This window comes from Malaclemys terrapin, chromosome 8, assembly GCF_027887155.1.
Source record: "Malaclemys terrapin pileata isolate rMalTer1 chromosome 8, rMalTer1.hap1, whole genome shotgun sequence".
In the NCBI taxonomy this organism is placed as follows: Eukaryota; Metazoa; Chordata; order Testudines; family Emydidae; genus Malaclemys; species Malaclemys terrapin.
This window is the reverse complement of record NC_071512.1, coordinates 89,111,714-89,135,216: the sequence shown is the minus strand read 5'-3', so window position 1 is coordinate 89,135,216 and position 23,503 is coordinate 89,111,714. Positions and strand designations below refer to the sequence as shown.

The window sequence follows — 23,503 nt, the reverse complement described above, 5'->3', positions numbered from 1 at the left end:
AACTTTTAAATGTTTATTTTGCATTGACAAATACAACACATACACATTCAATACACCAACAGGCTGTGTTTTGAATGCCAACAAAATTATATCAAAAGAATTCCACCATACACCACAGTTTCTACAATGTCTCTGACAGAAGTACATCATTTTATCAAAATGGATCTTTGAAATACTACTGTAGTGAAATTTACATACATTTAGAATAACATAGAAGGCATCTGCAAAAAGATACAGCAAAAATATCTTCCCCACAGAACCAGATAAATGGGAAAACAAAACAAATAATTACACTTCTGATAAAGATCTTTGAATTCATTTAAGAAAGTGCTTCAGTTGCCAGTCATGTCATATCGGCCATGCCTGGCAAATAGTGCTTAAATTCTTTTGGTATAAACAACTAAGATGCAAATAATTTCTCATACTTTCTTGTTTTATAAAATGCTCTTCTTCATATTACTGCACCCAAAGACAGATTTAATCCCCCTTTTCTCTAAATTAAAAAAAAATGAAGGAACTGTTTTAATAACAGGAGTGCAAACCCATGAGATTATTTTGAGCATTATAATGCCCATATCTGGTTCCCTTCAACAATTAGTTTAAACTATCTTTACATTTCAGCAGTTCTTATATTGCCATTGCGTATTTCATTGTTAGTCTAGATGAAAAACTAATGTTTTCCCAGTGGTGATATTAGGACAAAAATTACTCAGTCTCATAGACTTTTTGCACCCTTGCTACACTATACGTAGAGAAAATTGGATCCTATTGTACCATGCTGCTGTTCAGCTATTGATTGACAGAAAAGTCCGGCAGAGCACAATTCACTCAAATAACTGAGGTCACTCTGACACACTTTACAAGGGACAGATTTCTGAAAAACAGCGGATGTGCATAAACTGAATGAGGCTAATCTCTTGAACAGAAAAACAGGCTTTTAACATAACAGTCTTTTGGCATGAAATGGCACCTGGCACTTTTTTCAAAGAGAGTAAGGGATAATTTGGTTTTATACAGTATCTTTCTCACTATTTCCCAAAGCGCTTACCAGTAATGAGCTCTAGACACTCGTAGGGCAGATGCTGTGTAGGCACATATGGTCATTGTACTCAACATTATCTCCTATAGAGTGTTGGACAGTAGATCTTGTTTTATTCAGATTCCAAATGTCGGCCAGGACATTGTAGTTCTAGTTTATTGTATTCTGTTCTATTACCTAGAAGGCACTGAATGCCAAATTCTGATCTCAATTACACTGGTGTAAAGCTCTTGTAGCTGAAGGGTATGTTTCAGATTTTCAGAATATCAGCCAAATTCCACTCTTTTTTGCACTATTGCAAACCTACTGAGCTGTGCATGTCCAAGCAGAATTAAGCTCTATGTCTTCTAAGACATATTGTATGGATGTGCATAACTGACTATCCTAATATGCCTTGAAGAATAATGGCTCTGCTTTTAAAAGGTGTGTCTTTGGTTCCATCTTAGCTTTGACACTAAATTATTAAGACAGTGTTCTTATTGGATCACATTAGTCTAAGTAGTGTCCTAAGAGCAGCATTCATTTGTAAACCATCTATTTATATAACTATTCCTGACTCAGCCTTCTTTTTAATGATAGGCACATTAATAGGAATATAATACATAACTTTTGCAAGAGGGACATCACAGAAATGGGCTAAGATAGAAATACCCAGACAAAAAGCATGCAAACCAGAAGGGAGACTTGCTAACTGGAAAAAAATACTTTTGATGTCAAAACATGCTGCCTTCCTCACTTAGACTGCTGTTAGATGTGTCCTCTGGCCTGTTACCAGGGCACATCATAGATCTTGGGTTAATTAGTCTCATTTGGCGGATTTTGCACATCTGTTACATATTCAGGAGTTGTTTTATTTTTCAGAGGAGCTATCTAGCTTTAGAGATACATAAGCTGGTGAACAGCTGTTCCTAAAAGACCATGAATGAAAACAAGAAAATCAGAGTTAGCTACAGAAGGCCATAAAAAGTTTGATGGAGTTGTACTTCCTACAGGTGTATGTGATGAGGATTTAGGAACTATATAGGAGTTTTTCTAAATGATATTTTAGTAGCTGAAAGCCTTTTTAAATGTTAACAAGGCATTTCCCTTTCTTTGGGCTGGTCCACACTAAGCCCTCAGTTGGAACTAAGATACGCAACTTCAGCTACGTTATTCATGTAGCTGAAGTCGAAGTATCTTAGTTCGAACTTAAAGGTACTGTGGGTCCACACGCGGCAGGCAGGCTCCCCCGTCGACTCCGCCTACTCTTCTCACGGAGCAGGATTACCGGCGTCGATGGCGAGCACTTCCGGGATAGATTTATCGCGTCTAGACAAGAGGCGATAAATCGATCCCAGAAGATCGATTGCTTGCCGCCGAACCAGTGGGTAAGTGTAGAGCAGTATCTCAAGCTCCCCTATCGGCTTTAACTCGACTGGCTAACCTGAGTTAAAAGATGAGTTGTCTTGTGTTCACTGCTAATTTAACCCGAGTTAATAGCACATCTCTTTTTGCAGTGTAACCCTACCCCTTAGTGACTGATTGGCTTCAATGGGCTTTGGATGAGGTTCTTGATTTCTTCTTTATTCAGACAGATATGGGCCGAATAAGCATGTTTATTTTGTGTCACTATGAAACTGAACAAGAAGGCAAGTAGATTTAAAGTAAAACCAGTGGATTACAAAATGTCAAAGTACCTCAGTATAATTTACACTATTTCTTGACTTATCATTGAGATGTCAGAGTCCTGATGTCACATTAAAAATAATCACCTCTGAGGCTTTGATATACAATGTTAACTGCCAATCTAACTCCAGTTACTTTTTTTTCTTGTCTGTCATTATGGTGATGATTAGACACAAGGACATAAAAAGTGATTAGCCAAATGCTTTCTGGCTGCCACCTCGGATTTTCATATTTCATGCTATTTCAATGTGTACCTACAAGAGTATTTACAGTAGCACATTTCTAATATTGCCCATTACCAAATCAGACTAGTGTGATATCAAAAATTATGTTTGAACTTGAGAGCTACTTTTTCCATTCGATTATGCATTGCTATTAAGTACAATTATGCCATTTTAAAGGCCTTATCTGCCCAATGGTTTTTCATACTCTAACATATAAATACAGTTATTGTACCAATCCCATGTACAAACCTCCTTTAACTCCGATAGAAATTCCATGGCTGAATTTAGATATGGTCTAAGAAAATGTATCTCCACTAATCTCAGCAAGCTTGCATTTGTGTGTAACAGACCAGAATTTGGCATGTATATTCTTGCAAACAATTTCATAGAGATCTAATCCAGAAAGAAGGCCATTAAATGGGACAGGTTAGAGGTTATGGGCCCATGAAAAACTGGAGGAAAACAAGGGAGTTAGTAAAAGATGTTCAAACAATACGGCAGAAATGTGAGTGCTTATAATCCAACCTGAAAATTACTCAAGGAAAGATCTGAGTAATGAGATCCTCCAACTGAAATCTCTGCTGACAATGGGGCTTGATTTAAAAAAAGAAAAAAAAAATCCCAAGGCTGTCATGTTTCTCAAAGCTGGCTTTTAGGAAAAATCTATTGTTTCTTGGCTGATATTTCATATTGTGAGTGACCCACCCTTAGGGTGCTTAAGTAAAAAAGTGGTGCTGTGTATGTGGTGTGCCCACCACCAGAGGGTAGCTGAAAGGTCTTTCTCTTCCCAGAATCATGACCTTCACAAATAAAGCTGCTCTTTGAAGGTATTGGGTGAATTTTTTGCTATGTGAAAGGGATATCTACTGTGAATAGCTAAGGTAGACTACATCACCATAGTGTGAAACAATGCTTCACTAACCTGGGTGTTTCATAGGTATTACTTGTAAAAAAAAGTGCAAAGTTTATTTTTTTTTTTTTAATAAGGTAGATTGTACCTTTCTGCTGTTCCTCAAAGCCCCCTCTCCTTTGCGGCAGGTAAGTTTATTCTTGCATTCACTAAAAATCAGTAATTACCATGGTAAGCCCATGTAGCACATAAAACTCCTGCTGCCTTTCAGCACTTGAAAGAGAACACCATTATTATACACAATGACATTGGCAATTCTTCTAACAAATCACTGAAATCTAAAGAAAGGAAAGGACTCCTATTATTTTTTTCCTCAAGTCTCTTGCATTTTCCCCAAAAAAGGAGGTAGGAATAATATCTGGATCTAGCAGATAAGCTTAGAGTCAAAATTAAGTGCAATAATGAGTCTTTTCAATAACTTAAGCTGTTGAATCTGTGTCTCAAATGTTACCTGACATAAAAATTATTGATTCTTCTCCTTCAAAGAAAGAAAAATCCCCAGAAAACATGATGTGTACAGCAGAAAAAAAAGTCATTCTTTAGCTTGAATGGTTTTAGCTATGGATCATAAAGAGACCAGAATTTTAGGTAACTGTTAATAATAGGCCATACTCCTTTGTTTATATTTATGTATTGTTGGCAAATCGGATACATAATTATCTGGCATTCTATGTCCATTCAAAAGTACTACTATACTGCAGTTGGTTATGTGGAGACACCGGCATGCCACAGATGCCCAAATTCACAGTAAGGCTTAAGACTACTTGTCAAAAGTAATTTGCATGCAAGGTGTATCAATATTCTTTCATGCTGCTGTCTGTCTGATTTCATCTGTTAACGTGATAGGTCGCCCTTTCAATCCATTATTAGAACAACTGGAGATGGCATTTGCTACCTGACAAAACTTTCGGAGGAGAATTTTTCTTAATAGCAGATAAACCCAGGGGTCCAAGATCTGGTTTAGAGAGGCCAAGCGGACAGCCGTCAAGAAGAAATTGCATTCTTTCTGCAGTTCTATGCTTTGAACTGTGTTGTCAGATGGCTTGCAGTGTTCAACCGACTTGTGACTGAAGATCATTTTCAACATCATAATCTATGAAAAGATGAGAAAAATGTGTATCATTAAAAATAAACTACATCCATACTTCTTTGGGCAGAAATGTCTTATGAGAGAGGGGCCCATCAGATTAGAATCTTCTGATCCCCTCCTGCTACTTCCCTCAAATCAAACCACGATCATGGAAAATAAAGGATGTCCCCAGTGAACTTCATTCAAAGAGGCCTTACATACAATACTCTGTGTGTTGTGTGGATTTGCATGAAGGATGTGCTTCAGGTCACAGCAGTAATGGTGGTGGGGGGGGGAGGGGAGATAAAGATCTTACCCTCACCTTGTCCACTGGTTTGATCCAATATATCTGGCACTGATATCAGCCAGGAGCCTGTTATCTCCCATCTTTGGGACGTGGCAGAAGGCTAGATGAAATTGTACTGGTGGGAGATGGACTGATCTAGACGAGGAAGTTGCAGAGCTTGGGAAATCAATTAAAAGAGCTCATTCTGCCACCTCCACCCTTACCCATATTGCTAAATCTAGCTGGATAATTCATATTGAGAGAAGAAACTTCAATATAATATGAGTTAATAAGGTCCAAAGAATGATAAGCCTGGCTATTTGACCCCTAAGTATTTTAGTTGGTGTGGCTGAGAAAAGGTAGGCAAATTGTAAAATCATGGGCATTTAAACATACTTGATGCAAGCATTTCCATGACCGACATATCCCATACGTTACAGTACCTACCACCCAAAATGGGGCCAGAGTGGCCATGCCTCTGGCTACTATAACATGTCCGGCAGCTGTCAAAAGAAATTGCATCAGTAGATCGGCTTTTCTTGATGTGTTACCACTATCTACCCCAAATAAAACAATAGCCATTAATTTGTAGAGAAAGCAGCCTAGAAGCTGAAGATCTTCAATCATACTATCTCTCAGAAAATCTGTACTCCAGGGCAGTCCTAACACTTGTATTTCAAACTGCCAGCTGCTAGACTAACAGCACCATTATAGAGATGTGTCAGCGATCCCCTTAGTCCTTGGGGGTGTTAGATAAGATTTGTGCATTATTTGCTATTGCTTATTGAGATGGTTGGCACAAATAGACATATGAACTTGGCAAATCAATTTTCCCTGTTGGTTTATGAATTGCCACAAGGTTTGTGGCTTTTAAAGACTTATCAACTGAAGACTGCAATATAATAATTCAATCAATCAAAATAATGCTTAGCACTTCAAGAGCCCTTTGCATCTAAGAATCTCAAAGTGCTTTATAGACATTAATGAAATAAAACTCATAACATAGAAGCATCATTAGCCCCATGTTACTGAGAGGAAAAGGAAGGCCAATAAGAGTTTAGTTCATTTGCCCATGGTTATACAGGAAAGAGGCAGAGCTAGAAATAGACTCCAGCTTCCCAGTCCTTTGCTTAATCCACAAGACCACAGTTTCTCTCTGTCTATTGTTTTCCCAGGATATATCCATTAATTACCAGAAAAAGATGGTGAGAGGCTCTCTGTGTTGTGATACATTCATGTTCTGATATAATTTATATAATTCTGAGAACTAGTAGGCACATTTTGAAGGATGTCAAATACGTATTTATTTTTCTATGGTTTAGTTCAGAAGTGGGCAAACTACGGCCCGCGGGCCACATCCGGCCTGCGGGATCCTCCTGGCCTGGCCCCTGAGCTCCTGGCCCAGGAGGATTGCCCCTGGCCCCTCCCGAGCTGTTCCCCCTCTCCTGCAGCCTCAGCTCCTCCGCTGGCGCAATGCTCTGGGCAGCGGGGTTGCAAACTTCTGGGGCAGCGCAACTGCAGAGCCTGGCCTGACCCAGTGCTCTGTGCAAGGGGCGGCAGTCCGTGTGTTTTTGCCGCCCCAAGCAGCACGCCGAATTGCTGCTGTGGACGGCGGGGCAGTCTGTGTGCCGTTAAGCTGCCCACGGCGGCAATTCGGTGGCTTCTGTCTTCCGGGTGAAGACAGAAGCTGCCGCCGAATTGCCGCCACCGCGGAAAAGCGCATGCCGCCCAATTCGGCGTTCTGCTTGGGGCGGCAAAAACAGTAGAACCGGCCCTGTTCAAGGGGAGCAGGATCAGGTCCAGCAGAGCAAGGAAAACTATGCAAACCAGTATCAGAGAGATAACTCTCTAATTCTTGAGTTTTCCAATCTCAAAACGATTGACTCAAGTTAGCTTTAATAACAGAAAACTTTGATACAGCCTAATTTAATAACTGAAAACTAGGGTCCAGTCCTACAAACTGTAGGAAGAGGACTGCATTCCTAATAAAAAACATCAATTCTCCCTTTTATGAGCACACAAAATCCTGAAGGAATTAGGCACAAACATCAAGGAGGACATATACCTCTTAAGCGAACTTTTTAAAAAAAATTTATTTCTGTTTTTGCTAATTTGGTATTTGTTTTACTGTCTGGCTATTGAATAGCAGTAATCAAGATAAATCAACAGCAGAATGAAAGCACTCTTTCAGGACAAGAGATAGAAGAGAGGAAGTCATTCTTTAGTTGTACAGAAACACAGGTGTAATTGGCGTTAAAATTTCCATAATAATTTTATCAAAACACCACTGCAGACTACAGACTCCATTCTGTATTAACATGGTGGTTTCAAGTCTGTTTGAATTAGTCAGGAACGATTTTGTATTCTGTTTTTAACCTATTAAAAAAATACACCCACTTTCCCCAATCAGACTGAAATCAAATACATTCAAAAGAGGATAGTGTGTAACACTTTAGGCTTGTGAAATACACTCACTGTAACATTAGCACCAAATTCAGCTTCAGACACGAGGCTTTGGCCTACAGAAAATAATAATGCACTAAATGAACTGCAAGAAAAGCTGGTAAATTCTTTGCCGTGAATCAGTGGGTCATATCCTATTTAGGCCTCACTCCCCTGCCACCTTGAAACAGCATCATGCATCCCCAAGTTCCCAGAACTGTCCCAGTACATGCCCGATATTGTATGGTACAGCTACGTGGCCATCTAAATCTGGCCAAGCTTGACACAGAGAAGGCCTGCTAATTTTCAGCAGCTGGGGGGAGGGAGTGTTGCGGGGATATATCTGCAGCCAAGTAAGGGAGGAACCAGATAGGAGGCAGAAGACTGACCCCAGCTACTCCTTGGAAAAAAAATTAAAGAAATTATTGAGCAGGTAGAGGCATCTCTTGCTTTCTTGTACCATAGACTGCGCTCCTGCTCAGGGGCTGGCATTTTTGGGACACAGACAGTTGACAAAGAAGGGCAGAGGGACAACTGCTTGTATTATATCAACACAATGCAGTGTTCAGTGCTTTTGGGGCTGATGTACAACTGGCTTTAAGAAGCTGCTATTACCAGGACAAAATGCCCATGTTAGATCTTTAAGCCACACACACTTTTGCATTTCCAGGGGCCAGTGAATTGTTCTGCTTCAATGAGAAGTTTAGCCACCACAGAAAGCATTGCCAGCTGCCCTAGAAACTGCATTTCTGTGGGCCCAATATTACACTGAGACCACAGGGTCCAACCAGGCTACAGCTAGCAGGTAGATCTTCATATTGGCCCTTGACAGCCCAAGTGGAATGGCTGGCCATTCCCAGGCCAACCACCTTGGGGTCCTTTCAAGTATAGCTATTGCCCAAGAGCAAACCAAACAGGGTACTGTCTTGGGGTCCGATAGGCTGAGAGATAGGCAGTGATAATTAGCATAATATAATTAACAGGCTTAATTCTGCTTCAGTTATACAGGTGCAGTTCCTGTGGGGTTTGATGGGAGTAGCATCTGTGTAACTGGGTGCAGAAATGAGCCCAAAGGATTTACTGGTAGGTTATGATCCTTGTTTTAAGGCGATAAGGTGAGAGGTAGCTACGTATGTTAGTCATAGGATACTGCTGGACATTACAGGGCAAATCCAACCCCCCTCCTTCATGTGTAGAGGAACACATGAGAGCAGAACTGATTCCCCTGCAAAAGGGTTGGTGGCAATGGACACTCGGGTGGGGGGAGGGGAAGTGTGTGTGGGAGCATTGATGGAGCAACTCCCTTGTTTTTCACAGAGCCCTTCTTCCATCTCTATGAAGGCTGCCTGAGCATCAGGGGGCAGGATAGAGGAATGGGAAGGGCTAGAAGATATGTTGCTACATCCTGCAAGGAGGCCATGTATGGGTTGGTGGAGGCTACTCCAGGAGACAGGATTCCCCTCCCCTTGCTCTCTTCCCAGCTACTCCTGCCGAAAGACTAGTCCCTCTGTGCACAGATGCCATCCTATTCTCCCCATGCCCCAGTATGGCTCCTAAGAGCAAGGGCACCGTTTTGCCTAAAGAATCCTTGCAAATAATTAAACATTACAATTCTGGAGGATGGCTGGTTAAAAATAGTTAAGTGGGGCCTCTGGAAGTCAGGAATGTTCACCAGTAGTTTTGTCCTCAGTGATCACCAATCACATAGGTCTGCAGAAGCTGAGTTCTCAAGCTGAAACATTAGACTTAGCACAAGTTTGAATGTGTTTGTTTTTAAATAGAATAAATGCTCTTTTAAATTGCTTTATTTTATAAACTTGCTGGGAGTCTTTGAGCTTTCATATATACAACATGTTGTGAGTAAACATTTAAAATTAGACTGGACAGATTGTTAGTAAATTCATAATAAAGAATACGTAATCTTGCCCTGCCAGGAAGATGTACTTGATGACATAATAGCTTTTTATTATCTCTAGTGTCCATGATTCTATGTGAATTGCCCCATCACTTTATGTAGTTTGTAGTTTAATAAAACAGGGTGATTAATTTACATTACTATACAAATTATGGGTCAGATCCCCTGTTGATATAAGTCTCTGTGGCTCCAGTGACTTCAGTGATTTACACCAGTTGAGGATCTAGCCCTGCAACTTTTACAGATTTCAGTTAAAATTATTTTAATAGGCCAACACAGAATTCATGGAATTATAACCTTATATGTTGTTTAAAGTGAAATTTTCAGCAAAGCAATTTAACACTCCATGTAACAGTGGAGTATTATGTAATATAAACAAAACAGATAGCAACTGGCACATGAAAGCAGATTCTTTATAAATACTGTATTTATCTGCCAATTGATATTGCAATTTCATGAATTCTGAGATAACAAAACAAGATTAAAAGGATTATAAGGGCTATCATATTTCAGAGTTCCTCAAATACTGATCCCGAAGAAAATAACCTGAATTCTGGGAATGTTAATTAATTACCCTTTGGTTTCCATTTGCTGTAATGTACACACAGAGACATATTTACATCTCATAATTATTATTTGTATTACGGCGCAGTCTACCCGTTGTGTGTACACATTGGCTGTAATGTACACACAGAAACATATTTACATCTCATAATTATTATTTGTATTATGGCAGTGCCCAATGACCCAATCAGAATGAAGCCTCATTGTGCTAGACTCTGAAGATGCTCAATCTAAACTGTAGACAAGTAATAAGTGGTTTTAAATAAAGAGTTGGAGAAAGCAGATGGGGGGAAGGAAGAGGTAAGGTCATGTGGTTACACAATATAACCTGTGTGCCTAATAGGGAGATATCTCTTTAGGACAGGGGAGGGAAAACTATGGCCTTCAGGCTGGATCCAGCCCGTCAGGGCTTTAAATCCAGCCTGCAGGACTGCCAGCCACGTGGTGCAGCAGGGCTAAGGTAGGCTCCCTGCCGGCCTTGGCCCCGCACCGTTCCCAGAAGCGCCAGCACCACGTCCCTGCGGCCCCTGGGGGAAGGAGAGGGGGCAGAGGGCTCCATGCACTGCCCTCGCCTGCAGGCACCGCCCCCCCGCAGCTCCCATTGACTGCGAATGGGGAACCGCGGCCAATGGGAGCTGCGGGGGTGGTATCTGCAGGTGAGGGCAGAGCCGCCGGCCCCACCCCACCCCCAGGAGCAACTGCCGGACATGCTGGCCACTTCCGGGAGTAGTGTGGGGCCAGGGCAGGCCAAGCCCCCTAACCCTACCTTGAGACACCTCCTCCTGCACTCTGCACCCCCTCTTGCACCCCAACCCCCTGCCCTGAGCCCCTCCTACACCTCAACCCCTCGCCCTGAGCCTCTTCCTGCACACCATACCCCCTCCCACACCTTGCACTCTCTCCCGCACCCCAACCCCTTGCCCCAGCCCTACATTCATGGCCCTGCATACAATTTCCCCACCCAGATGTAGCCCTCGGGCCAAAAGGTAGTTTAATAAAACACCCCTGCTTTAGGAGATCTATTGGGTGGGGTAGGAATGAGTTGTGTCTAGTTCACTGTTGCTAGGCAGATGCACAATTAGCACTGCACACTCAGAAGTTTCTGGAATTGGGTTTGGTAGCTTTGGGTATGCCCTGTTGCTGGAGTCAGACTCTATGTGGGCAAGTAGTCAGGGCAGTGGCTTTGCAAAAGGCCATCTGCGGCTTGGGAGAGAAGCTGAACCACAGGAGCAGAAAGCAAGTTGTTTCCCCCTAACTCTGAAGAATTTTGCAGCAGGTTAGTGATAACGTTAAGCCTCCAACAGGGAAGCCCTGGCTGTGTTAACTGTAGAAAGGGAAAACTTTTTTTATTTTAATTGTATACTTGGAATGTTGTTTGATTTTAGCCAAATTATTTTAAATTGACTCAATTAGTATGATTCACCAACTTCTCTTATTTAAATGTGATGATGGAGAAAGAGCCACTTATATTTTGCTATTTTCAGTTTTTCAAAAACTGTTCTTTTTAAATCTATATACTGAACTGAGAGTTAATGGGTTAGCTGACTAGTTAACCGAGTGATTGCAGCAGAGAAGGACGATTCCAGCTGGAGATTTCTACAAGTAAGTGAAGGGAAGATGTTGTTGCAATGCTTTTCACTCAGCAGACTGTATAGATTTTGGTGAGCAACAACTGGAACTGAGATTCAGGTGAACTCAATCTTAGCTTTTGGGAACTCAAAGTTACATCTGACTGTTTTTCTGTGGGGACTGACCTGTTTATATTTAATTTGTTTTCTTTATGTTTATGTATAACTGAAGAATGTGGATTATAAAGTGTCCATGTTATGTTGTAGAAATTGTAATGTTTCTTTATCTTTATAAAGTTGGTACTGAAGAATTACATTTCATTCCTTTTTGATCTTTTTGGATTTGAATGTGGGAAGGTTGACCCTGTGCAATCCTTAGTGAAAATCCTTAGTGACTGAATTCTGGGTCTCCAGGTGCTTTTCTATGGAAGCTGGGGTTTTTTAGGCAGTGGAGAAGGACAATAAACTAAACTTCTAGCTCCTATTTCATGGACAACTTACTGATTGCAGCTTCCATTAATTTAGTTTTATTTTTTAAAAGACTTCTGCCCATGATTATTTCCAGTTTTATTTGAAATTATATAAAATAGACTTAAGCCTCTACTGCTTAGGGTTACCATACGTCCGGATTTTCCCGGACATGTCCAGCTTTTTGGTTCTCAAATCCCCATCCGGGGGAAATTGCCAAAAAGCTGAACATGTCCAGGAAAATACTCCCAGCTTTGTTTTGCCAGCATCCCTGCCCCAGTCCCCTGCTTACTTTAGAGCGGCTCCGGCAGGCTGCGAGCTGCAGGCAGATTTCCCCGCGGCGGCTGCTGCTGCTCCCCCCAGACACCTCAGCTCTGTGTAGCTGAAGAGCCGAGCTGCCCGAGAGCTACCGGCTTCACAGTTTGCCAGGCAGCCCCCAGACCTCCAGACCCTGCGCCTCCGGCCGGGTGCTTCCCCTCCTGGGCTCCAGCTGCCCTGGGGAAGCGCCTGGCCGGGGGCGCAGGGTCTGGAGGTCTGGGGGCTGCCCGGCAAACCGTGAAGCCGGTAGCGCTTGGGCAGCTGTTTCGCGTTGCTGGGAGGGAGGAGGGGGAATGCGGGGTGCTCAGGGGAGGGGGCGGGGAAGGGGTGGAGTTGGGGCGGGGCCGGGGGCAGGGAAGGGGCGGGGCCAGGACCCTGTGGAGAGTCCTCTTTTTTTAAATGTTTAAATATGGTAACCCTACTATTGCTGTCTAATTTTAAGCGAGAACAATACAACATCACTTCCCCTATATCCTCCTTTTTTGACCAAGCCTTCCCCAGGGTCCAGGCACTGTCATCTACCTGACAATTCCTCTACAATTCCCATCATAGAGGACTGATGTCCAGGGCTTCTGAGGACCTTGCTGCTCCTTGCCTGTCCCTCACCATAGTAACCTCTGACTAACCCCATTTAGGGTTGCCAGGCATCCAGTTTTTGACCAGAACGCCAGTCGAAAAGGGACCCTGGTGGCTCTGGTCAGCACAGCTGACAGGGCTGCTAAAAGTCCAGTTGGCCGCAGTGGCCAGCTCCGCACAGCTCCTGGAAGCAGCCAGCATGTCCGCCTGGTTCCTAGGTGCAAGGGTGGCCAGGAGCACTCCACTCCCTACCCATGCCTGCAGTGCAAGTGCCACCCCGAGTGCCGGCTTCGCAGCTCCTATTAGCCAGGAACCGTGGCCAATGGGAGTTGTGGGAGTGGCGCCTGTGGACAGGAGTAGTGCACAGAGCCCCCTGGACCTACAAGCCAGAGGGATATGTTGCCGCTTCCCGGAAGCTGCCTGAGATAAGCGCCGCCTGGAGCCCACACCCCTCACCCCCTTCCTAAACCCCAACCCCCTGCCCCAGCCCTAAGCCCCCTCCCGCACCCAAACTCCCTCCCAAAGCCCACACCCCCTCCCACACTCCAACCCCTTGCCCAACCCTGAGTCCCCTCCCGCACTCTGATCCCCTCATCCCCAGCCCGGAGCCCCCGCCTGCATCCCAAACCCCCCATCCCCAGTCTCACCCCAGAGCCTGCACCCCCAGCTGGAGCCCTCACCTCCCCCACTCCCCAGCCCAGAGCCCCCTCCCGCATCCTGAACCCCTCATTTCTGACCCCACCCCGGAGCCCGCACCCAGTCCATACCCCCTCCCACAGCCCAACACCCTGAACCAGTCTGGAGCCCCCTCCCTCACTCCAAACCCGTCATCCCTGGTCCCATCCCAGAGCCTGCACCCCCCAACTGGAGCCCTCACCCCCTCTTGCACCTCAACCCCAGCCCAGTGAAAATGAGAGAGTGAGTGAGGGTGCGGGAGAGCAAGCAACAGAGAGAGGGAGGATGGAGAGAGCAGGGGGTGGGGCCTCAGAGAAGGGGCAGGGCCTCAGGGCACGAGTATTCAGTTTTCTGTCATCAGAAAGTTGGCAACCCTAAGCCTGTTTCCAAGAGATAGGCCTAAAACATAGCATTGTCCATGTAAGGGTTTATTACTGAGTTAATAAGAAGAGTTTTCAAAACTCATTAACAACAGCGGTTTACTCAAAAAAACCCCATTAAGCCACAGAATACAAACCTCATTTTACCAAAGTCTCTACAGCATAAACAAATGATTCTGGGAAACACTGACTTTTTAAGCTGGAAAATACTTACAAAATATCCAGAATAGTTGTTTTAATGCAATGATGATAAAAATGATTAATGTAACTGGGGTTCCAATGAAAGCCTCTCCTTTTGGCCTAAGTTTATGCAGGATGTCAGACTAGATTGGGGTGGCCCACCTGTGGCTCCGGAGCCACGTGGCTCTTCAGAAGTTAATATGCGGCTCCTTGTATAGGCACTGACTCTGGGGCTAGAGCTACAGGCGCCAACTTTCCAATGTGCCGGGGGGTGCTCACTGCTCAACCCCTCGCTCTGCCACGGACCCTTCCCCCACTCCACTCCTTCCCACTCCCTCCTCGGAGCCTGCCATGCCCTTGCACCTCCTTCCTCCCCCCCACCCCGAGCCTCCTGCACGCCACGAAACAGCTGATTGGGAGGTGCAGGGAGGGAGCAGGAGGCTCTGATCAGTGGGGCTGCCGGTGGTGGGAGACACTGGGAGCAGGTGGGAGCTGATGGGGGACTGTTGACATATTATTGTGGCCCTCTGGCAATGTACATTGTTTAAATTCTGGCTCCTTCTCAGACTGGCCACTCCTGAAATAGATGATCATAACAATCCCTTCTGGCCTGAAAAAAATCTCTGTACTTTTTGAGTTAGCCTTAGAAGGTTAATTGCTTTGTATTCCGAAAAATTGTATGCACTAATTATAAGTGTAATCATGGCAAATACATTCCAGCAGATTTTTTTATTAAATTAAGAATGATTCTGCAAAGAATACTCATAATGTTAAAACTATTTATGCACCAAATTTAAGTCAGCTATGCTAGGAAAAAAGGGACAAGGCAATTCTCCCTTTAATGCACATAGAAGAAATTTCATGGGAGTTAAACACAAATATCAAGGGCAAAAATATACTTTAGATTTCCTATCTATGGGCTATGTTGGGCCTGATTCTGATCTCCTTTACGATGATTTTACTCTGACACGCTACTGACTACGATAGAGTTACTCACAAGTCATCCTGAGACAAGTGAGATCAGAATCAGGCCCATTGTTCCTAGTGTGTGCCAATCTTTTTAATTATTCTAGAATTATTCTTTTTAATTATTACAAAACCCCCCACAAATTGTTCTATAATGCCTGCTCTGAACTTTGGGACTATGAATACAAGAGGGAAACCATGTTGGCATAGAGGCTACATACTGGAGAGAAGATTTATGGAACCGGGCCCCTGGAAAATTCATGAAAAGTTTTGAAGTGATATCATTTCATAAAGAAACAAATACAATTCATTAATTCACTCTGGGCATCAGCAGAGTCCCAAGCAGTCAGACAGAAGAAATAAGATAAAACAAATTCAAAGGTCTGCTACCCAGTATGTTTTTAACTGGCCCTGCCTTTGATTTGTAAAGGTCAGGCTGGTTGCCAGTTCAGCATTCAGTGCTGACCTTTTTATAGCAAAATGTTAGAGAATCTCTTTGCCTTCTTTCTACAGCTCCCTGAATATTTTCTCATAATATCAATTATGTTTAAAAGCCTCAGATGGTCTGCCCAACTTCTGCTGTGACTGTCCCATTTCTCTCCTCGCTGCATGTAGGTGCCTCTTTTTCTCTTGACATAGATGCATTAAGTAAAGTGGAGGGCACCCTTGCAGTACAAGTTAAATAGTTATTTAAAATAAATCATGAAGAAGCGTTGCTACACAGTAGTAGAGGAGGGGATATTTTTTGGTGTGTGTGTGTAAAAAAAGAGAAAAGGCCATTTTGCTTAAAAATGTATGGCTTGGTGAAACAGACTTGTGAGATCCTTCTACCTTTTAAAGAGAGGATTGTGTGTTCCTCTGCATTTGGAAAACACCTAGCACATTTTAGGCACTATCTACACAATATGAGTAAAAGCAAAATATGACAAACAAAATGGAGTAGTTTGAAATTGCTTTAGCTCTGTATTCAATGTACTGTACTAGTGAACAATGAAGAAGTCATTAAATGCAGTTTTTGGCTTACTTAGTTTCCCAGTCTTTAATGACAGACAATTCCCATGTTTCAAAAAAATGGAGCTGTTCTTGTCTCTTATAGCTTTCATATTACATTAGGAAAAGTAATAAAGCGGCAAGAAAAATGAGCTACCAAGATACACACAATAGCGCTTTCATAGTATTCATAGTGGAAGGAGACATGTGGTATCTGGGTGACCAGTAGAGATTCTGGCTGTATAAACACTCATTAGGAGCCAGATACCAGAAGCACTTATGCACATGACTAAATTTACAGTTTATGGCCCTGTATTAACTGGTCAGGTTAAGAATCAACTAGTTTATTGACCGTCAAATAATTAAGGCTAAGGACAAATATTATTTTCCATTCTGGGAGTGAAATCCTGGCCTGTTGAAGTCAGCAGCAAAATTCCCCTTAACTTCAAAGGGCCAGGAATTCAAGCTTGTTAATAGGGGTGTTGGGGCAGAATTGAGACTCCACAGAGTTTTGTAGCCTTCTGTATATCCGAGTCTGTTTCATGGCAGCAAAAATGACAGCCACCTTGAAGGTCCTTAAGGGAGAAGTCTCTGTCGCTGTTTCTAAAGCATTTAAATCTTAAATTTTAACTAGAAAAAGCCTATTCAAATAGACTTTGAGAACAGCTGCATGAACTCCTGCCACTGAAGGAACAATAGTGAGTATGGCCCTGTGGGAAAATGAATGAATCCAAAGCCAGGAGGATCCTGCATAGCTCTCCTGCCTTCAGGCCCCATACACCTTGTGCAGTGGAACCACATCCGCAATCCACATTCTACAAGGCTGAGTGGGCTTCTGGATGGAAATATTCAACAAGGAAGCAGTGACAGCGGGTAATAGTACACCTCTTTGGTCAATTCTAGCAATTGCCATTGAGCTCTAATTCACTATCATGTACTAATATGCTGCATTAAATCCTGTGAACGTAAAGATACCTTACTGCTTTGAGGGCTCACTACAGCATTTGCTCTTACATTGCTGCTGAGATGTGAGGTAAGATGGTTGGTTTTGGTATGAATTAGACAAGGTGCAGATTTGTAGAGAACAGGATAATCAGGATGCACTGCAGATATTGAAGTATGTATTTAATCTTTAAATATAACATTTACTGTTTTGTGAAGTGACTTGAGATCCTATTTTATTATTCATATTAGGACAAAGCCTGCTTTCCTCATTGAGGCCCTGATTCAAAAAAGCACTCAACTTTAAGCACACGCTTTCCCATTGACTTCAATTTAGGATTTAGGCACATGCTTAATTTAAACATGTACTTCAGTGCTTTCCTGAATCGGGATTCTTTCCTGAATCAGGACCTAAGGGTTTGAATCCAAAGCCCAATGACATCAATGTGGATTTTTCCATGAGCTTCAGATAAGGCCATAAGTTTCTATTTAGTTTCCCAGGCAAACTCTCAAATGATGCAATTGTTCTTGAGCAAAGGCTGAGTAAAGATATTGGGGTTTGCTCCATCGTGTATATAAATTCACACTATGCCTCAGATATGATATTACAAGAAAGCAATAGTTTAGTCTGCAGAAGAGAAGAATGAGGGGGGATTTGATAACAGCCTTCAACTACCTGAAGTGGGGTTCCAAAGAGAATATAGTTCAGCTGTTCTCAGTGGTGGCAGATGCCAGAACAAGGAGCAATGGTCTCAAGTTGCAGTGGGGGAGGTCTAGGTTGGATATTAGGAAACACCATTTCACTGGGAGGGTGGTGAAGCACTGGAATAGGTTATCTAGGGAGGTGGTGGAATCTCCATCCTTAGAGGTTTTTAAGGCCCGGCTTGACAAAGCCTTGGCTGGGATGATTTAGTTGGTGTTGGTCCTGCTTTGAGCAGGGGGTTGGACTAGATGACCTCCTGAGGTCTCTTCCAACCCTAATCTTCTATGAATGCCAGCTCAGTTCTGAATACTAAAGTATGAGTCTCAGACTATCATGCACTTAGACAGAATCTTTCATCCCAGGATCCCAGAGTACTTTGCAGACATTAAGTAATGAAGCTCATGTGTATTGTTTATCAATGTCATTCACAAACCCATTCCAAACATTATGTAAAAAGAGGATGGCCAATTAAATAAGGAGGAGACATTGGGCTAGACTGGCACCTTGCTCTCTTCCGTGAGAAAGGCAAAGCAGATAGCCCCAAGACCAAAGCAGAGATGAAACTGTGAGAGTCCCACTCTGATCCCAGGATCTTCTTTGGAAGGTGTAAGTTACACCAGCCCTTTCCTGGGCACAGTGTATTGTCTCTTTGGTGCCAGCTCAGCTGTGCTGGCCTGCATGTTGGGGAGTAGAGCCAAGGCTCTGTCCCCTCCCAGCCCCTGCCTGCCCACACCTTGTCCACCTGCGGTGGGAGGGGGAGTAATTAATCATCACCTATGATGCAGGGAGTCAACTGAGAGGGATAAAGGAGTATCTTACGCCCCCTTATTCCCCTGCATGGCCATATAGGTTAACTTCTAAATGAGTCGATTGGGAATGTTGGGGGCAATACACAGCATGACATTTATTTTAGCTTACCGCCAGGAGGTACATTTACACTAGAGGCAGAGCTGGATAGAGCACTGTCCACCAGCAGTTCCTTTCTGGGGTCAATTGGCTCATTCAGCTCCTCTGGCGTGGCAGCAGGAGGCTATGTAGCTTTTAGAGGAGCTGATTCAATATAGTGGAAAAGATAGTTAATCACCAACAGCTGGTATCAAAGGCTGAACACATGATGGGGGGAGGGGCAGATGTTCAAAAAAGCAATCATAACTAAATTGGGCATCCTGTATACGTGTTTGGTCAAATCGAGGCTACGCTAGTGCTCTTAAAAGTAGAACATTGTCCTGTTTGTCATTTAGAAAGCAATTTTCCCTAGGTTTGCAATATGGTTACTGATTTCACCTTTGTCACAAGCCATTAATGATCTCTGTACAGGTAACATGCAGAAGTTGCGGGGGGAGAGAATGGGGGGTTGTTTTAAGATTTTCCTGGAATGTTATTAATTTACAAAAAATAAAGTCATTGGGCAGAACTAGCTCATTTCTAATGCCATCTTATTTACACTGAATATTCCATTAGCACCACTAACCATTCTTCCCAAGGTAGCTGCACTTGTCAATAGTAAGGCCCAAATCCTCAATCCTAGTACATGAGCCATATGTAGGGGAGATCTGCAGGGGTCCCAGTGGGGGAGGAATTCTCCCTACCAGGCCATGGAACAGCAGTGGAGTCACTGTGGGCCACAGGTGCTGGAACTAGGGGGGCTGCTGCACCACCTGGCTCCAAGTGGTTTCCATTATACACAGGGTTTCCAGTTTGGTTCAATGGTTCTCAGCACCCCCACTATAAAAATTGTTCCTGCATCCCTGCTGTGGGCAGCACAAGGTGGTAGTAGGCCCCATAGCTAGTTACACCTTTTCCCTTCAGAGACATGTGCATGCACACACATTGGAACATGTCTGGTGGGCCCAGGTGCTAGATGCTCTACCATTCACAATGCTATCCTGTGGGGGCAAAGTCCCCGCCATGCTTCATAGTGTACAGGGCTACAGATATCGTCCCCCCACCCCACCCCTCACAGAAACACACACATTCTATATTCAGGGCTCTCTACTTCTGAAAAGGGGTTTTTCCCAGATCAACAAGGAAGGGACTGAGCAAAAAAAAACAACAGAAGAAGAAGAAAGGGTAAAAGTTGTGTGATTAGCCTCTTTAAAAAAATGCTAAAATGTTGCAGTGTTTACTGTCATCACGAATTCTCTGAAAACAACCAAAAATATGACACAGCAAACAACCCTTGAATGAAATAACTAGTGTAACGAGTGAGAGGTCGCTAACAAGGCCCAGGTCAGATCATCTTTCTCAAAGCAGTGGAGTATGTGTGTCTACAAGCTTGGTGCAGAAAAAAAAGGACACTTTCCCCCCTTTAACATGAGGCCCCATCACAATAAGGCTTCCAGCAGTACACACTTCCTCCCAAGATCCTGAAGATGATTGATAGCCTCAGCACTTGGTGCTAGGTTCCCTATTTCACCACCTCTAGGCTTCTCAGTGCTCCAGTGGGTAGATCCCTTGCTGTGCTTGGGTGAGCAAAAACATCCCTGCCATCTTCATAGTTCAGAGAATACAGAACTGTGCAACCTGCTCTCTGCTATCCAGGCAGCAGAACCATACAAGTCCTGGTGTGTTTTGACCCTTTGCTAACACCAGTCTTTGGATGATGTTCTGAACTTTCAAATCCCCCATCAATCTCCCTCTTCTTTCATGTCACTCACTCCTACCTGCCTGCCAAATACATTAGTGTCCCTAATCTCTTCTAAGACCCACATTCTTCCTTCATGTTCCCAGTTTCTTTTCTTCCTTCTTTGCAAATCCCTCATTTCCCTAAACATCCCCACCTCTCTTCCCCAAACCTTCATTCTGTCATCCCCCTTGAATGTCCAACAAATGCCCACAGCTTATGACAGCCCCCATTCTACACAATCACAGAAATATGACAGCTCATCTAGTTCAGTCCCCTGCACTGAAGCAGGACTATGACCATCCCTGACATGTATTTGTCTAAACTGTTCTTAAAAACTCCTATGACTAAGATTCCACAACCATCCTGGGTAATTTGGTTCAGTGCTTAACACTCTTATAGTTAGAAAGTTTTTGCTAATGTCTAAGCTAAATCTCCCTTGCTGCAATTTAAGTCTATAACTTCTTGTGCTGTAATCAGTGGATAAGGAGAACAATTTATCACCCTCCGCCTTATAACAACCTTTTACGTACTTGAAGACTGTTATCAAGTCCCCTTTGGTTTTCTCTTTTCCAGACTAAACAACCCTGTTTTTTTTCTATATTTCCTTGTAGGTCATGTTTTCTAGGCCTTTAATCATTTTTGCTGTTCTCCTCTGGACTTTCTCCAATTTCTGCATATCTTTCCTGAATTGTGGTGCCCAGAACTGGACACAATACTTCCAGCTGATGCCTTATCAGCTCCTCATCAAGGACTTTCTGAACCTCCATTTCCCCCTTAACCTCCTCTCCAGGGGAGTCTGTCCCATATATCACACTCAACCCTGGTCAGTTCCTCAAGAGATCCTCATACAGGTCACCGCCAACTCTACTAGCTCTCCATGGTGAGTCCCCTTGTATATGTCCACACCCCATCCTCAGCTCCCCATCCCAAGGGGTCCTCCCATACATACCATGCCCTGCACCTACTCCTATCCCCAGTACCTCTCACCAAGGGATCCCCTTATACCTCCTACTCAATTCTCTTCAACAGGGTGTGCCCCCCTCCACTTTCTTATTTCCCCTACAAAGCAGGCTGAAAGTTGTGGGGACACAAAGACAATGTTTTAGGGAGTTGGATGTGAGAGGTTTGCCTCCCCCCACTCCACAGTACTGTAACCATCACCCCCTTCTCTGTAAAAGAATGCTGTGGGGTTAGCAATATCACACAGCAAATTAAAAGATAACCTACCAACAGTGGTGACCAACAAGCAAAGAGAACACACATGATCCCCAACAGCTGGACCAGTGTTTCCATGGTGATTCTCCCCCACTGCTTGCTGGACTGAGATGCTGAGGGTTTGGTCCTGCACCGAGCCACTAAAGCTTTGATCGTGGCCAAGTTACATGCCATGGTGACGATCAGAGAGCAAAGTCCCAGAAAGGCAAAGGCGGAAGCGAAGAAGGTGTTGCCCACATCATGGTTGTCCCCTGTGCTGATAAAACACCAGGTGCCTGGCCACTGCAGGGTGTACTGCCCTAAGCCAGCTATGGGCAGGAGGGCAAAGGCAAACACTGCCAGCCAGATGCTGAGCAAGACAGTCTTGGTCATCCTGGTTCGCATGTGGCTGGCGTACCAGTGAGGCGCTCGGATGGCCAGGGTCCTTTCTACAGCCATGGCACTGGCGATGAAGAGGGGGCAGAGGCCGAAGACCGTCATGCAGAACCCAAAGAAGGCGCACAGGTTGCCCGAGGGGTCCAACTCCTGCCAGCTCCTGCTGGCCAGATACACGGCGATGACCACGGGGCTGGTGAGGAGCTGGCCGATGAGGTCGGTCAGCGCCAGGGAGCCGATGCACAGCAGGAAGGACTTCTTCCGCGTGTTCTCCTTCTTCTGGCAGGTGCGGTACACCAGCAGCATGGCCAGGGCATTGCCCACCGTGCCCGTCAGCATCATGCTCAAGGGGAACGCCACCGAGACCGAGCCGCATCCCTCCGCGGGGCTCGCCGTGCCGTTGGGGGCTTCCGGCGAGGCGCTGGCGCCGCCCCACATGCTGGGAGCGGTGCGGTTGAAGCCGCCCCACACACAGAGCTGGGGGGGCGTCATGCCGCGGGCTTGGCGCGGGAGCGGAGCCGCAGCAGCCCAGCCGCGCCCGCGCTGCCCCAGCCCATGGCGGCGAGCTCCGGCTCAGTGGGCCGAAGGGGCCAGCCGCCGAGCTATAAGGCAGAGGAGGCGGGGCCCCGGGGCTTCATTCACCCAGGTCTGCTGGCGGGGGGGCGCCCCTCCCCCGAGAGGCTGGCAATCGGGGCGGCTTGCGTCCAGCTAACCGGCCCGACGGGCGGAGGGGGGTTGCCACTGGCCGGGTCCTGCGCGCCAGGCGCCGTGTGCCGCTCTGCCAGCCTCGCCTCGCGGCCGGTTTCCAGGTAACAGCGGTAACAGTCCGCCCAGCCCCGGCATGGCCAGCGAGGCTCCGCCGGCGGGCAGCACAGCGCTAGCCTAGCCCGCGCCGGGGCAGCGCATCCCGCCTGGGGCGGCAGTGCCGAAAGTGCAACGCGGAGTAAAGTTGCCACAGACCGTTCTGCGCCTGGTCACATTTTTCCTCCTACGGATTGTTCCTGCCAGGGAGCTCCGTGGGGGAGGGGGGGGGAACTCTAATCCCTCCGACCCTCAGCACATCACGAGGTTTCCTTTTATTTATTTGTAATTTGGGATGGGGGGACGAGGACGAGAGGAAAAGAAACAAATGAGTAATGTACCTAGAAGTGTACAGGGCTATTAGCGCCATCTAGCTCGAAATTAACACGGACGTAAAATCCATTCAGTCAGCTGCTCTGTTATGTTAAGCAATATCTAGCTACATGATTTTAAAAGATTTTCTCTATCGATGCCTTCTTATTTCTGTGCCAACAAAGCGAGAACCCAACTGTTTTCTTTGGTAAACCTTAAACACTTGTAAATAAAGTTTGACTTTATTTACAAGTACCTGTATAGACCTGGCACTAGAGTGACCAGATGTCCCGA

General features: G+C 44.8%; 1 protein-coding gene across 1 annotated transcript; it reads right to left on the bottom strand.

Annotated features, from left to right (window-relative positions):
* Positions 1 to 23,150, bottom strand: PTGER3 (prostaglandin E receptor 3). Its single transcript, XM_054038338.1, has 2 exons — positions 21,734 to 23,150; positions 1 to 4,931 (listed from the first exon to the last, which is right to left on the bottom strand). Exons 1-2 carry the CDS (start codon positions 22,586 to 22,588, stop codon positions 4,644 to 4,646), a joined length of 1,143 nt encoding a protein of 380 aa, XP_053894313.1. The 5' UTR covers positions 22,589 to 23,150; the 3' UTR covers positions 1 to 4,643.
* Between the last annotated feature and the right edge of the window lie 353 nt (positions 23,151 to 23,503).

Bases quoted from the DNA above. Each gene is read 5' to 3' on its own strand.
- PTGER3 (XM_054038338.1), bottom strand. From the start codon at position 22,588: ATGACGCCCCCCCAGCTCTGTGTGTGGGGCGGCTTCAACCGCACCGCT. The intron at 4,932-21,733 runs GTAGGTTATCTT...ATCTTTTCATAG, and splicing joins CTTGTTGGTCACCACTGTTG to ATTATGATGTTGAAAATGAT.